This window comes from Fringilla coelebs (assembly GCF_963513975.1).
Source record: "Fringilla coelebs genome assembly, chromosome: 10".
In the NCBI taxonomy this organism is placed as follows: Eukaryota; Metazoa; Chordata; class Aves; order Passeriformes; family Fringillidae; genus Fringilla; species Fringilla coelebs.
This window is the reverse complement of record NC_140036.1, coordinates 25,271,057-25,286,397: the sequence shown is the minus strand read 5'-3', so window position 1 is coordinate 25,286,397 and position 15,341 is coordinate 25,271,057. Positions and strand designations below refer to the sequence as shown.

Sequence of the window (15,341 nt, the reverse complement as noted above, 5' to 3'; positions counted from 1 at the left end):
CCTGTGGGGGGATGGCCGGTCCCAGCGGGAAGGGGAGCAGCAGCCGGGTGCATCCAGAGCCTCGGCAGCCCCGGCTCGGGGCCCCTGGTGCCAGCCTGGCCCAGCCACCATGGCTCCTCTCAGGGAAAAGCCAATCGATCCCTGCTTGGTGTGAATGGCCGAGCCTCAACAGCCAGCAGAGCCCTGCCTTGCCCACATCAGAGTGAACACAGCTTGCGTTTGAAAAGAACTTTATTTAAAATCAGCAATGATACAGACTTCCCTTGCTGTCACAGCACACAAGGTCCCCGTGCCCTGGGCAGCCCCAGCTCACAGCAGTCCCAGTGATTCCACATGGAAATACAATACGTACAGATCTGCTCCTTCATGGCTAACAGGCAATTCAGTAACCTCAACCCATTTTGTTTTCTATTATTTCTAGTGTAACCAGACTTAAAATTTGTCTTATAAGAAACCTGGAGAAAAGAAATCTTCCTTTAGCAACAGTGTGCACCAGCAGAGCAATTCCCACCACCTTTGTCACCAGGCAGACAGCAGAGCCAGCAGGATTCAGGGCCATCAGCAGGGAAATATGATCAATAGCAGCATTTTCCATGTGATCTCAAGTTACAGTCGTCTACAGAAGAAGGAACTGTGATCACCAGTAGGGAAGCAGTTAAGTACTGAATCCATTGTTAAAAGAAATCGAGTTGAAGGCAGGTTTTACCTTAAATAGGATTAAATATATATTGCAAGACACACCACACTCTGCAGGGGCTGCACATACAGAAGCAGAACTGTGGGCAGGGAGGCAGCGTGTGTCCCCCCCCGCACCCAATATTCCCACACAACATTGTCAAATTTAAAACTATCACCACTTGTTGAAAGTTGTCCAAGAAGTATTTACAGCACAGGCAGGGCCGGGAGAGGCTTGGGGAGCGACAGGTCTGGCCAGGGTGCTCCCGCAGTCCATGGAGCTCCAGCAGTGGGTCCTGCCAGAGCAGCTGCTGCCCGGCCGTGCCAGCTCCTCACACCCACCACCCCTGGACAGACAAGCGTTTTGCGTGGATTAGGACAAAGCTACAGGCGGTGCCGTGGCGTGGGGACGAGCACTGCCCATGCTGCAGTGGGCCCGCCCGGCGCACACGGGAGGATGCACGGCGGGGCTCGGAGCAAGGCAGGCTCCTCGGGAAATTGCTGCACAGTCGGGCTCCAGCCTCTACAGGAATCCTGGCTTCCAGCGTCAAATAAAGCCATTTCCAGCTATACAGCGAGGGTGGCACTGATCTGGGACCGCTGTTTAAACAGATGCCAGTTCCTACGGACCTACGTCGCGTATAGCTCCACGTATTACAGAGACCAGGCCGGATCTTCAGCGAATAAGTAGGTCCACGATTGTAGATCAACAACAGACTTTTATTGCTTTATACATGTGGTGCTGTTCAAGGCACTGTGGCACGGGCTAGAAAACTCGGAATGACTCGTGAAGGGACCTGGAATGCGACACGGCCGGTGCCGCGCGCCGCTCCTCGGCAGCTGCCGCGGCGGCCGGGGCCGGCGGGCCATGGCCCGACACCGGCCCCTCACATGCCCATCCGGATGCTCTGGATGATCTGGAAGATAGCTGCAAGAGAGCGGAGAGGGGAGCGCTCGCCGGGCAGCGCCAGCAGCGCGCTCGGGGGCCCGGAGGGGCAGCGCCCGGCCCCGAGGGGCAGCGCCCGGCCCCGAGCCGCCGCCGGGGCCTGCAGCCGCCACCGGGTCCGGCCGCCCGCGCGCGGCCGCTCACCTGATCCGCAGACCACGAAGATGAAGAGAGCCAACAGCCAGGGTCCGACCGACGCCTTCTCCTCCGGGGCCGTTCTCTGCGAGCACAGCACCGCCGTCAGCGCAGCGCGGCCCGGCCCCGCCACCCCCGCCCGTGCCCGCCCGGCTCGGCCCGGCCCCGCGCACCGAGGTCTTGGCGACGTTCCCTCGCTGGGTGATGTTCTTGCTGTGCTTCTCGTTGGCCATGCGGATGCGCTGCTTGGCCACCATGTCCGCGCTCGGCCCGGTCCGGCCCGGCCGCCGCTGCCGCGTCAGCACCGCGCGCTCCGCACGCCGGGAGCGCGCCGGGGGCGGGGCCCGCGCGCGCCAACCCGCGCACGCGCCCCGGGCCCCGCCCCGCCCGGTAACGTGGCGCGCGCTGCGGCCGCTGCGCCGCCGCCGCCCCGGAACCGGAAACACCGCTCCGCCCTCGCCCCAAGATGGCGCCGCCCACGCCGCTGCTCGCAGGTGCGTCGGGCCCGGGCCCGGGGCTGGTGCGCGGGAGATGCCAGCCAAGTTGGGGTGGGGTGGCTCGGGGCCCCTCCGGTGCCCCTCCGGTGCCCCTCCGGTGCCCGTCGGCGTCTGCCGCGCGTCTCTTCCCCAGCGTGCGCAGCCGCGGCGTGGCCAAGTCCGGGCCCGGTCGTGTAGGTCTTGGCTTTGCCGGCTCCGGCGCTGCTCGGGGCCTGTGCTCGCTGGGCCGGGGCCGGGGCCGGGGCGAGCAGCGGCGTCCCAGAGGAGGGCCTGGTCGCGCCCCGGCCCTCCGCCCGAGCAGCCGCCCCGCCGCCGCCTCCCCCCGTCCCGCGGGGCCCTCGGGCCCCGTGTCGCCGACTCGTTCCTCAGCCGCGGGTGATTTACTCGCGGGGTACCGGGGCGCGCGGGCAGCAGCTGCCGGCCGGAGCCCGCTGGCGTGTCCGCTGCGCTCCGCGGGCTTTGGCTGCCGCTTGGCAAGCTCTTCTCGAAAGTCGTGTTCCCTTTCCGTGTCCCGCTGTTTGAACTGCCCCTAACGTAAGGGATGCGTATTGTCATTTTCTCTATTTGTAAGCTTTAAACGCGAGCCCGTTTCCCCTCACTCGGGCCCGTGGGGGCTGCAGTTGCTCAGGTGCATTTTGGGCTGCTCTCTCCCGTCTGTTGTGAGTTCGGATCCTAAAGGGAAGCGTGACGGGAGAGCTGGAGAACACGCTCCAGCAGGGCTGCGCAGGTCCTGGGTCACACCTCAGGTGTGTTAGGGGTTCCCTTAGGGTCTCCGGGGGCTGTGGTGTGCATGAGCCCTGTACAATTGTACTTAGGCACGAGAAGAGCTGTTCTCCTGCGAGGCTGGGGCTGCCCACCCCGGGGGCACGTCCTGCAGAGGGATCGCAGCTCCAGGGGCCTGTCCTGCCTGGGCCTTGGAATTTCCTTACAGCAAGTATGGGAAGCACTGTGCTTGTCTCAGGGTTCACAAGTTGGAAGATCATCTGCGTTGGCAATTTCCTGCATTTGAAATGAGTTGTTTGTTTCCTCCTGCAGTGAGAGGCTCCGAGGGGCTGTACATGGTGAATGGGCCCCCCAGCTTCACTGAGAGCGTGGCGTTCCAAAGGTACTGCTGGCACTGGCCCTAAAGAAATTGCTTTCTGAAAAGGAAGGGTACACTGTGGAACTGGAAAATGTGTGAATATAAGTGAGTTCAGAACACTGATGGCTTGGAAGGCTTTGTACTTGCCTGAGCTCTCACTGCCAGGTGACAGTCCCTGGGCAGGGACTGCACTGTGACACAGGGCTCCTCAGGAGCACAGCAGGAAAGTTCTTGTGCTGCTTTTTGTTAGCAAAACCTTAACTATGGCACTATTGGGTACTCATGTGGATTTCTTATTTCTTTAGGGATTCTGGAAAAAATTGCAAAGCTGTTGCTTTTAGCAAGGATGGCTCCCTCTTTGCCTGGTGCAATGGAGAAAAGTGAGTGCCTTTTATTACCTTTATGTTTAGCTTATATGAAGTAAACGTAATCAGTTATGCCTCATTTACTCTTGTCTGTGTAAAGGTGATTGCTGTTAATGCAGGTGTTTGCATGTACACTTTAAATGGAGTTTATCAGATGAAATATTTTGTGTTCTTGGTGCAGCCATGATGCACCCATTCCCATGCAGTCTGGATATGCTCTCTTTGGTCGTTTTTTTATTCATGGCTCCCAGTATCTGGTCTCTGGGATTCTGGGATTGACCCATTAGTAGAGTCCACAGAAAATAATGAGTGTATTCACCTTGTGAACATTACAAGTTTCTTTTTTTATAGATCAGGTGCATTATAGAGTTTACTCCCATATTTAGAGCTTATGTGTTACGTACAAAAATACATGTTATGTTTTGACCGGTGGTTTCTGTCATGTTTGGGTGTCTGGTTTTAAAATGTGCTCTTGGAAAAATTTAGTAAAGACTAGGTGGGGGGGAGGGGAAAGCTCTTCCAATTTTGTTACATTGGCCAAATTTGTTGCATACTTGAACAATTCTCTCAGCATTAACTATTGTAAGCATGTTTTATTGAAATAACATCTTTTGGTTCCAGAGTCAATGTTGTTAATGTCACCAGAGCTGAGTTACTGCTTTCCTTTGATCTCCCAAAGACAGTTTGCCTTGAATTCTCGCCAAAGAATAATGTTCTGGCAACGTGGCAGGCCTATGCAAGTGAGTATTGTACCAGCTGGGGAAGCTTTGTGCCAGCTGGGAGGCCTCGTGCCGGTCTTAATCTATGTCTGTGGCCTCTGTAGCATGTGTGTTGGCTAAATGAGCAGTAGAGAAAGGTGCAGGAAGTTCTGTGGGCAGTCAGGAGCAGAGGAGAGGGAGGGGTGCAGCTGGTGTTGGCCATGCTCACCCAGGCTCTGTCAGAGTGCTCATGCTCACAGTCTCTCTGTCAGTCAGGCATGTGCTTCCTAAGCTTTGGGAAGTGGTGTGGTGCAGTGTGCCCTGCAGGCAGCTTGTGTTCTTGGGTAGGCAAGGCAGATGGTGTGCTGTCCTGGAGAGCTGTGTCCTGCCCATGGCTGGAGGGTTCTCCATGTCCAGAGCTTTATACCCTCCTCTGCCTCTCTGGGGGTTTGAGATCCTGGTTCTGAGAGCTGCAGTCCTGTCTGAGGCACAGACAGTGTAAATGCTGCCTTGGGAGGGAAGAGCTGGCCAGGCTGTGGGGAGACTGGGAACCGGGACAGGCTGTAGGATAAGAGAAGGCAGCACAATCTGTGAGCTGTTCTGGGGCTGCTGTAAATCACTGACAGCAGCAGGCAGGCTGTGCTAGCCAGGGTAAGGAGGAGAGTACAGACAGCTTAAAAGCAGCAGAACCATTTTGCATGGCTTGCAGAGAGAGCTGTGACTGCAGTGGAAAAGACAAAATCATCTCATTCCTGTGAGAGCAAAACATTGGCATGGAGAACATGCCTCCATTGTTTGTCCTGAGGATGGTTTTGGGTTTGGATTAAAAAGCTGTGCAGGTGTTGGTTGCAGCCTTGCAGTGGGGAGTAGAAACCCTGCAGCTCTGAATGTGAGTTCTTTCTGCAAACAGATGAGGTTAATAGGTACAGCAGTCAGCATTCATGGATTTGGTCTCTAAGAGGCAGAAGTTGCATGCTTGCAAGAAGTTCATGCAGAACCATGAGGTGGGATGCTGGGGTGAAGCAGATTTAAGCCTCAATACCACTATGTTTTTTTGCAGCTGGTAAGGATGGCACAGCAGGGGTGCCCAACCTGCAGCTCCATGATCTGAGAACTGGAAAATGCTTAAAGTCTTTTGTGCAGAAAAAGATGCAGAACTGGTAAATAAGATGCTAATTGTTTACAAAGAAATGTGGTTTTCAAAATCTGATCCAGGTAAATGGAGCTGTTAGTGTGGTGTTGGCTTTCAAAGCAGTGCCTGCTGCTAACTGAAAGCCAGAGTCTGTGCCTGTGAGTGTCAATGTGTAGTTCATTGTGAATTCACTCTCACTTTGCACCACAGAGGAAAGCTGAGCAGACAATAGCTAAGTCCACTTGTATATTTTTGCTATGCAGATGGCATTTATCCACATTAAATGTACCATGTTTGAACATACTGGGTTCACAATAGAGGGGAGAAACAATCCTGGAGTGCTAATGATGAGCATCATTTTGTGTTTCTGACTTTTCCCCTAATGTGCAGGTGTCCTTGCTGGGCAGATGATGAAAGCATTTGTGCCAGAAATGTGAACAATGAAGTGCACTTCTTTGAAAATAACAACTTCAGTATGCGAGTATTTCTCTACATTTCATTCCTTCTATAAATGCTGGTTTTTTTGAGGGGTGGATTTTGTTTTCAGGTTTTTCTTTGTTTCTTCATTTGCTTGCCTTTTATTTTAAATACTGCCTACATTCTATTTCAGTTTGGAATTCAGAATCATTATGCTTCAATGAAGTGTGTTTTCACTTTCTTACTTACCTTTTCACTGACTGACATGATATGAAATGCATCTGATTCTCAGTTGAAAAGGCCTGATTCTATATTGTTACTCATTTAATGAGATCCAGGAAATTCTTTTGTAGAAAATATATTCTGTCAATAGACTGCTAAAAATGGCTCACTAAAAAATTGGTGGGAAAAATGAAATAGTGAGGCCTGAAGATTTTTACCACAGAGATTTACTGTTGGTGATAGAATATTTGGAGTCAATAGGTGTTGAAAAGGGAAAGGGGAAGAAAAATGCAGAATGATAAAAATTAATTAGAACAAAATTGTAAAGGAGCGAAAGAAAACTGAGGGGGGAACAGCAGCATGCGGTTTTAGTTTTGTATTCTTTGTTTTGTTTTAAATATAAAGTTGACAGAAGAATTAGGACTACGAGAGGATTGGTTTCCTGAGAATTAGCCCTGCTGCTGTTAACCAAGCTGTGGGAAGCATGGAATGTCAGCCTCAGCAGGACGTCTGCTGGCAGTGCACATTCCTGGCTGCTGTGGGGCTGTGGGGCGATGCTGTTCCCATCAGTTGTTTGTGGGAAGGGGCAGTGCTGAGCCCTGAGCAGGCCTGTTGGAAAGAGTTGTCCCATGGAGGTGTGGGGGGATGGCACCTGAATGAGACTGAACCCGGCACAGATAAGGTGAAGAATATCTGCTTCAGACACAGGCTGCATCCACCTTGGGTTCAGAGGCTTCCTTTCCTTTTTGAACTTCCAAATACTAAGTACTGGGTTTCAGGCATAGGCTTGATTCAAGTTGGTTTTGTAGGTGAAATAGGAAAATAATGGTTATTTGCCTAGAAAAAGAGATTCTTTGTGATTGTCTATCCAGTTAGCTAGGATTTAGCCCTATAGAAGGATGTGCTTAGGACATCCAGGTAATGTTTGTTGTTAACATCAGACATCTGTGGCCTTTTTCTTGGCAGATACCATTGCAAACAAGCTGCATTTGCAGAAGGTCAGTGATTTCGTGTTGTCCCCAGGAGCACCGCCAACCAAGGTACTTCTGATCCAGCTTCCAATTTTTTTTTTTTTTGGTTTTCTTAGAAGAAACCCAAAACCACTGTGATTTTAGTACAGTGTAACTATTTTAGTACCTATGCCCTGTGCTATCCAGGCTCTAACCTGCAGTGAAATCTTGTGGCTGTTTCAGGTTGCTGTTTATGTCCCAGGCAGCAAAGGTGCTCCGTCCTTTGTCAGGCTCTACCAGTACCCCAACTTCGGGGGCCCGCAGTCAGCACTAGCCAACAAAAGCTTCTTTAAAGCTGACAAGGTGACAATGCTATGGAACAAAAAAGGTATAGCAGCTGTGTACTGAGACTTTAATGCTGTGCTCATTTTGGATTGACTTTGTGTGCTGTGTGGGGTTTGTGTTTAATTTGCATATGTTGATAAATCCTGAGGGCAGCCATTAATGCTTTGCTGAGGGGCATTTCTGTACACCCTGGTGGGCTCAGCACTTATCCTGTGACTTTCATAATTTTTTGTGTTGTTCTTGAAAATATTCTATACATGCTGGTAAATTTTTCAGTTGAATGACAAATTCCTTTATAATTTTGCATTCTGTGTCAATAATGTAATTGGATTGTAAACATAACAACACTTCATGTGACGATATGATCTTAATCTGTAGAATTATCTGTATGCATACATATGATAACTGGGGTGAGCTGAGAGGCCTCTGTGCTTTGTTGTTTGTTAGCAATGAGCGGTTTCAGAATAATTTTACTTCAACCCACATAGTTTGGAATATAAGGAAGGTGTTTCACACATGTAAAAACCACGCTTGGGGGTACTGTGAGAGACAGCAAAGATTGCTGCTCAGGATGTTTTGGGGTGCATGTGTTTGTGGGAAGGGACAGGCTGGGCCTTGCCCTGATGAGACATTGCCCTGTCCTGCACCTCCTCCACAGCTCTGGATAACAGATGTGCGTACAGATGTTGAAGAAATGTTTCAGTCAAGGATTGATCAGGATGTTTGCTTTCTGACATAGTTTAATTTTTTTTTAATAGCTGCAAAGGATGTTCACTTGCTTGTGATCTAACAGTAAATGAATAGACTGAGCTGATGTTTTCCACCTGAGAAAGGAAGGTATTCAGCGCTTTTGTGCTAGCATTTAGGAGAAAGTCAGTTCAAAAGAGAACGATACCAGCCCTACCACACACTGAGGAGCTCCTAGCGGAGCTGGCTTTGCTCTGTCAGGTGTTTGGTGCAGTGGCTGCTGCGGTTTTCAGGAGCTGTGCCGCAGTAACTGTGTGTGTTCACAGCCACGGCCGTGCTGGTGGTTGCCAGCACCGAGGTGGACAAGAGCGGCGCCTCGTACTACGGCGAGCAGACGCTGCACTACGTGGCAGCCAGCGGGGAGAGCGCCGTGGTGCAGCTGCGTGAGTGCGGGCTGGGCTGGGATGGGATGGGATGGACCGGGATGGGCTGGGATGGGCTGGGATGGGATGGGCTGGGCTGGGCCGGGCTGGGCTGGGATGGGATGGGCTGGGCTGGGATGGGCCGGGATGGGCTGGGCTGGGATGGGATGGGATGGGCTGGGCCGGGCTGGGCTGGGATGGGCCGGGCTGGGATGGGATGGGCTGGGCCGGGATGGGATGGGCTGGGATGGGATGGGCTGAGCCGGGCTGGGATGGGCTGGGCTGGGCCGGGCTGGGCTGGGATGGGATGGGCCGGGCTGGGATGGGCTGGGCCAGGATGGGATGGGCCGGGATGGGATGGGATGCAGCTCCTGCCTCTGCTGGGCTTCTTAGTCTCATGAACTGACCTTCGGAACAAAATCCTCTAAACAAAAAATCCTTCACCTTTTTTTTGTTTGTTAGTTTTTTTACCTCTGCAGGGAAATGTTGATGTTTTCTGGATTGGTGTGTTTTTTTTTTCAGTAGCTGAATTTTCTTACCTTTGATAGACTTACCATTTTAGTGGCAGAGAGCAAACGCTTCCAGTTAATGCACACTAATAGTTTCATTGGGAAGGTGTTCAGGTGCACAGGGAGGGAACTAAATTTGTTTTCTGAGAAAACACCTGGACAATGGAGCCAGGTTAATGTCTGAGAATCCATAACAGGCAGCAATGTCACCAAACAGATAGTCCTACCTGCACTTTAACACATGCAAGATACTGCCCTCAATGAGCCAGGGCACAGTGAGAGCAATGTTTCAAAGTCGGTTGGAAAATAAAACTCCTTTATTTTGTATTGTAATACTGAAAGTATTTTAAAACATTAAAATGACATATTGGGGAACAACAGATGAATTTTCTTAGTTCCAGTGTCTAGCTTGAGCTGGAAGTCCATGTCTTAACTTCCCCTGTGGGGGTCTTTTTTCCTTCTCTCACGCTCTTGCTATTGTATGCAAACATCTGGCCTGTTTGGGATTGTAGAGGCTCGTTTGTTGGGAGTGCTTGGGAGCACTGGGGATGGGGTGATGTGGACCACCTTTCCTGGACGTACTGTGAATGTAATTTCCATGACAGTGCTGGCTGGGAACATTTCCAGTTTGCCTTCTGCTGCAAAACTCGTGGATGAGTACTGTGCCCCATTCCCCGTTGATAGTAACTCCCCTGGGGAAGGAGAATTGGGGTCATGACTCAGTATATAGAATCTCTTTGGGAGTAGTTTAACCCAGTTTAAGAGCACTACTTGTTTAACTGCATAACTACTAAAATGTTCTTTATTTCTACTGCATCTGTATTTAGCAGGAAATCTTTTCATTTAATTTAGCTATTCCTTTTCAAGGAAAAGCCCAAACTGATAAAAGCAAGTGGTGGCCACTTGGACTGAGAGGTGCCTCATTCCCTGTGGAGTTGGATCTTTTTTGAAGTGCAGTTTTGAAGCTTTTTTCCACTCTGCCATTTGCAGAGGGCTTTTAATTTTTGACTAAGATGTGGTGCTGCTGCAGGCTCTGGCAGAGCTCTGAAGCCTGCATGGAGCTGCCCTCATCTCTCCAGCTGCTGCTGTCACCAAATGTCATTTTCTGTCACCTCTGTAGCTGAGCTGCATTGGGTTAATGTCACTGAAAAGGTCTCAAAGGGGAACACACAGTGTGATTATACAACCTTGTTTCTAAAGATAATGAGACTTCAGAGTGACAACAGGCATGAACCATTTAAATCAATTTGAACATCTTGGGACAACTCTGGGTTTAAGGATTCAGTAATGCACTTGGCATTTATCAGAATATACCCAGATGATGAAAAGTTATAATGGCCTGTGGTTTGTATTTACCTCTGGGTCTTTTACCTGAGTTTTCATCACTAATTCATTGTTCTTCAGTATATCCTAATGTTCCAACCCCCAGAGTAACTTCTAACAGTTGCAAGTTTTGATCATTACATGTAAAGCCATTTTTGTGTGCTCACCCACATTAAAGTGTGACTTATAAAATATTGTGCATGGGCATGGTCCAAAGATAACTCAGGTCACTATTGCTTACCTCTACAAAGCTGAACTACATAATATTTCTTAGATTAAAAGAAGAGAAACTATCCAGCTGGTATAAAACTCCTGTTTTCGCAGGTTTCCAGTGGGGCAATTTGAGAAGGTCCTGAGGTCATACTTGAGGAAAAAAAAAAACGGAATTTTTTTACATGTCAAGCTATGCTTACTGTTAAAGTGTTGGTGCTGGCCCTACAGAGGTAATTTGGAATGACTGCAGTTATCGTTGCAAACTGTAACTAAAGTTATCAGAAGATAGAAGGTTGTTTTTCCCTCTGTTGTTAGCAGAAATGATTTTCACTGTCAATAATTAGAATACAGCATTTTAGCAAAGCATGAAGAGTCACTATGGATTTTATTTTGGCTTCCTCTGAAAAAATGCAGTCTCCCAACAGCTGCATGTTTTTCCTTTTCCTTTAGCCAAAAATGGCCCTATTTACGATGTTGCCTGGAGCCCCAATTCTGTCGAGTTCTGTGCTGTGTATGGTTTCATGCCTGCCAAAGCCACGGTTTTTAACCTGAAATGTGACCCCGTGTTTGATTTTGGCACCGGGCCTCGCAACGCTGCCTACTATAGCCCCCACGGACACATCCTGGTGCTGGCAGGGTTTGGAAACCTCAGGGGACAGATGGAAGTGTGGGACGTTAAGAACTACAAGCTGATTTCCAAGCCGGTGGCCTCGGATTCCACGTACTTCGCCTGGTGTCCCGACGGGGAGCACATCGTGACGGCCACGTGCGCTCCGCGGCTGCGCGTGGGCAACGGCTACAAGATCTGGCACTACACGGGCTCCGTGCTGCACTCCTACGAGGTGCCGGCCGACGAGGAGATGTGGCAGGTGTTCTGGCAGCCCTTCCAGGACGGCGTGTTCCCCGAGAGGGCCGTGAGGTACCAGGCGGTGCCCAGCCAGCTGCCCCGCGCCGCGCCCAGCCCCGCGCAGGCGTACCGCCCGCCCGCCCTGCGCAACAGACCCGTGACGAGCTCCAAGCTGGTGAGTGGCACTGTCCTGGGCGAGCTGGCCCGCTGCCTCCTGTCTCTTTGGGGCTTGGCCTCACATACTGAGGAGGTGCATGAGGAGAGTAAGGAGGTTGACAGCACTGTGGGGGTTTGGAGGGTTTTTAGTGACCTCCTTTGGCACTTCGATCACAGTTTGCAAGAATGTAAAAGCTCTCATCTCTTTGGCCCAAATACTGTCCTTTCACAAAGCATTTGTAAACTTCTGTAGTACCCTTTGCAACATGCACTGAAACACTAAGCTCCAGGTGTGACTTGTGCTGAAATTGAGTGCTCTGGTTAGGACGGAAGCCTCTGATCTGGGTGACTTGACTTGACATGAGTGACCTCCCAACAGCCATTCTTTCTTGGTTTATTTTTGTTTTTAATAAGGTAAATGTACATTTTAGATCAGTAGCAGGTCAGCTGCAGCTCAAACACATTTCAGTACAGCGATCTGCTTGTATAATTAGTTTCTTTCTGTAAGTTTCCAGAGTAGGCTGAGTAGCAGCTAATTCCATGTAACAACTGCCCCCTTGGTGTTTGGGTCCCAGAGAGCTTTGATTTTGAGCCTGGTGCTTTTGCAGGAGGCTCAGCCTGCGAGCAGTCTGTTAGGCGTGCTGAGGGCTGCTCTCACAAACCATCCCTGAGCAGAGGGAGTAGGGAAAAGATACAGTCAGTAAATTAATTCTGCTTACTTATATGGGCAGAAAGTTTTGTCACATGCATTAAAAAAATACAGTGCCACAGTTGAGAGTTATGTTAAAAACACCGAACAGCCCCCTTTCTCAGCCCCCACTGCCTCCCAAGAACCCCCCATCTCCCCTCCCAGCACTCACCCTTTCCTCTCTGGTCATCAGGAGTTTGAGTTACAAAGCTGTCAGCAACAGCAAAATGCCAGGCTCCAGTCATTCTGTGCTGGGTTATTCTTCTTGGATTTTATTTCCTTCCTGAGATAGAAAGCATAATGATTTTGTTTCCTTACTGGAAATCTGTGAAATCGTTGGGGCACACATGCACCCATGCAAACTCGAGTGGATGAGTTTGAAACACTTTTCACCCTTCTTTGGTTGTTCCAAGGAGTGCTTACTTTTCCCCCACTTCCTCTTTCTTTTTTCTTTTTTCTTTCTGGTTCATCTTTGCATATGATGTTGTCTTAGGTAGATTTTGGGGTTTCTGTGCCAACGTGGAATGTGGGGTTTTTAACCATTTTGCATATCCTGCAGCATGAAGATGAGCCACCCCAGAACATGAAAGCCCAGCTGGGAGGCAGTGATAAGCCAGTGTCTAAAACAGCTCTCAAAAATCAGAGGAAACATGAAGCTAAGAAAGCTGCTAAACAGGTACTGCAAAAGTCGTCGTTACAAGGATCATTTAATTAGTTAATTAGCTTCCCCAAAGGGCAGTGGTCAGTCTCAGAGCAGTGGCTCGTGCAGCAGGGTGGGAAGGACAGCAGAGTTTAACCAGCGGCAGAGAAGAGCAGCTACAGAAGGGTGATTCAATAGTAACAGCTTTGCTGAGTCGCTGTGAATGCTAGCTAAAATCAGTGTGGAGACAAGGTGATTCTGGCTTCTCACATCCTGCAGAATGCAGTTTGGGTCTGGGTAGGAGGGAGGAACGGCTGGGTGCTCTGTGTTCCCTGCAGGTCAAGGCTGAGGTGTGTTTTTAGGGCAGAGCAGAGACAGCCTGTCTGTCACGTCTGAACTTACTGTTCATTGACTAGGTAGATAAAAGTCAACTTTTGGTATTAGCCTTCCAATTACTACAAACCTCTGAAGCAATAATTTCTTTAAATGCTATTTTAAAAAATTTCTAGCACTGGCTTTGAGCCCTTTTTTTGCTTCAGAGACAATGACCCAGTCTGCTTTATAAAATATTTGTGTATGTGTTTGTCAAATCACCCTTAAACTGATGTTTCCCTGTGCCGTGTGTGGTTGGGATCTTGAGGAAGTAGAAATTAAACAAGAGACAGCGTGTGAGCTGTTCCACATAAGCTTTTGTCCATGGAAGGCAGATCAATAGATAATGCAGTACCTCACAACAAGTCATGCTCAGATTTTGGAATACACCAGCAAACTGGGGAAAGAAGGAATATTAAATGGATCCTCTAAAGGGATTAAAGACATTTTTCATTCTCTTTCTAATCAAAGGTATTTTCTAGATTGTGTTTATGTGTCTACAGGAGGCCAAAGCTGATGCACACCAAGGCCCTGCCCAGGTCAGAACTGCACAGAATATCCTGCAGAACACTGTGCCAGCCATGACCACGGGAGATCCTGAAGTAGACAAGAAGATAAAGAATTTGAAAAAGGTGTGGAGAGATTCTTAGATTTCTAACAGACAGTATTCCTCCAAGGTGGTCTGTCAGACCTAGTGCAAGTGTAAGGTGAGCTGAGTTCAGGAGGATGCAGGAACCTTCATGGAATTGTCCCAAATTTGTACCCACCTCCCTTTGCCCTCCCACCTGTGCAGCCATCGTGTGCCAGCATTCCTGAAGGCCCCATCAGAGGTGGCAGTACAGGGAGGAGTTTTTAAAACTGACCCTCAGGCTCTGGCCAGGAATGCTGTGGAGGTGCAGCCAGTCCCAGCTGAGGGTCAGGGTGCCCTGGCAGCTGTTGGTGCTCAGACAGGAGCTCTGTGCATTCTGTGGGTGTTGGGACCTGCATCTGCCAAGGGAACAGTGCCCTGTGCTTTGCCTTGTGGCATGAGTGCAAAGTTTACTGCCAGTCTTGAGAATTCTTGCATTAAATAATTCCAGAATAGAAATTGTTAAATTCTGGCTAGAGAATCTTCCTCATTTATCTTGCTGCCTCCTGCTGCTCATAGTCTCTGGATTAACTTTCCTGGCTTTTTGAGGAAAATGTGTGGGGAAGAGGGATGGTGAGGGAGTGATTTCCAGTTTTGGATCTAGCCCTTCAGTGAGACAATGCCTGCTGTTCCTAGGTTCTGTTCTTGAAAGAAATGTCTGTTATGGGTGGGAAATTCTGGGTGAAGCATCTGGAGATGCTCACGGGATTGTGCTTTCCACAGAGACCTGCCTCCAGACACATCAGCAACTTCTAAGACTTATTTTCTGTTCTTGTTTCACCAATATTTTTTGTTTGGTTGGTTGTTGGTTTTTTTTTTCAGAAACTAAAGGCAATTGAGCAGCTGAAAGAACAGGCAGCTGCTGGCAAACAGCTGGAGAAGAATCAGGTACGATTGAGATCTATACAGTTTATTCCAGGTTCATTTTATAATAAGCTACATCCATGACATTTTCTGCTCTAGGTGGAGAAGATTCAGAAAGAAGCTGCTCTCCTTAAGGAACTGGAAGACCTAGAACTAGGTGTTTAAATCTTCCTCGAGCTCCAGTGTGGTGCTAACACAAAGTTCATGCAAAATGTTTTGTTAAACATCTCAGCAAATGGCCAAGGGTTCGACAGTCCACAGATTTGCTGCTCATTTGCCTTTAAAAAAGAGTTTTCCTAAGGATTTGTGGACATGAAGCCATAAGCAAGCGATGAGTATCCATCAGCCAGTTCTGCTGCCGTTCCAACGAGAAATGCGCTCCTTTTCTGAGAACATACTGCCTAAATCAGATTGTTTTTCCTAATTTGGGTGGGAGAAGGGAAGGCGATAAAGACATTTGATAGCTTTATTATATTTAAGAAGAGATGCGATCTTTACGCGATGACGGGCTGTAGATAAAAATAAAGAG

At 49.3% G+C, this 15,341-nt stretch overlaps 2 protein-coding genes across 3 annotated transcripts; one reads left to right on the top strand and one right to left on the bottom strand.

The window, feature by feature from the left end:
• Nucleotides 1-224: 224 nt before the first annotated feature.
• On the bottom strand, nt 225-2,096 carry SERP1 (stress associated endoplasmic reticulum protein 1). Its single transcript, XM_084212197.1, has 3 exons — nt 1,930-2,096; nt 1,766-1,841; nt 225-1,603 (listed from the first exon to the last, which is right to left on the bottom strand). Exons 1-3 carry the CDS (start codon nt 2,011-2,013, stop codon nt 1,563-1,565), a joined length of 201 nt encoding a protein of 66 aa, XP_084068323.1. The 5' UTR covers nt 2,014-2,096; the 3' UTR covers nt 225-1,562.
• Nucleotides 2,097-2,216: 120 nt separating this feature from the next.
• On the top strand, nt 2,217-15,338 carry EIF2A (eukaryotic translation initiation factor 2A). 2 transcript variants are annotated; one of them, XM_084212228.1, is made up of 14 exons: nt 2,217-2,250; nt 3,289-3,358; nt 3,640-3,714; nt 4,321-4,439; nt 5,458-5,557; nt 5,920-6,002; nt 7,135-7,208; nt 7,362-7,506; nt 8,477-8,593; nt 11,068-11,639; nt 12,868-12,984; nt 13,824-13,952; nt 14,771-14,836; nt 14,912-15,338. In XM_084212228.1, the coding sequence occupies exons 1-14, from the start codon at nt 2,223-2,225 to the stop codon at nt 14,975-14,977; spliced, it is 1,761 nt and encodes a 586-aa protein (XP_084068354.1). In that variant the 5' UTR covers nt 2,217-2,222; the 3' UTR covers nt 14,978-15,338. The 2 variants fall into 2 exon arrangements, with proteins under 2 accessions (XP_084068354.1, XP_084068353.1); XM_084212227.1 differs by having other exon boundaries at nt 13,803-13,952.
• The last annotated feature ends 3 nt before the right edge of the window (nt 15,339-15,341 follow it).

Coding starts and splice junctions, on each gene's coding strand:
- SERP1 (XM_084212197.1), bottom strand. CDS start 2,013: ATGGTGGCCAAGCAGCGCATCCGCATGGCCAACGAGAAGCACAGCAAG. Junction 1,842..1,929: donor GGAACGTCGCCAAGACCTCG/GTGCGCGGGGCC, acceptor CTGTGCTCGCAG/AGAACGGCCCCGGAGGAGAA. Junction 1,604..1,765: donor CTTCGTGGTCTGCGGATCAG/GTGAGCGGCCGC, acceptor GCTCTCTTGCAG/CTATCTTCCAGATCATCCAG.
- EIF2A (XM_084212227.1), top strand. CDS start 2,223: ATGGCGCCGCCCACGCCGCTGCTCGCAG. Junction 6,003..7,134: donor CTTTGAAAATAACAACTTCA/GTATGCGAGTAT, acceptor TTTTCTTGGCAG/ATACCATTGCAAACAAGCTG. Junction 7,507..8,476: donor AATGCTATGGAACAAAAAAG/GTATAGCAGCTG, acceptor GTGTGTTCACAG/CCACGGCCGTGCTGGTGGTT.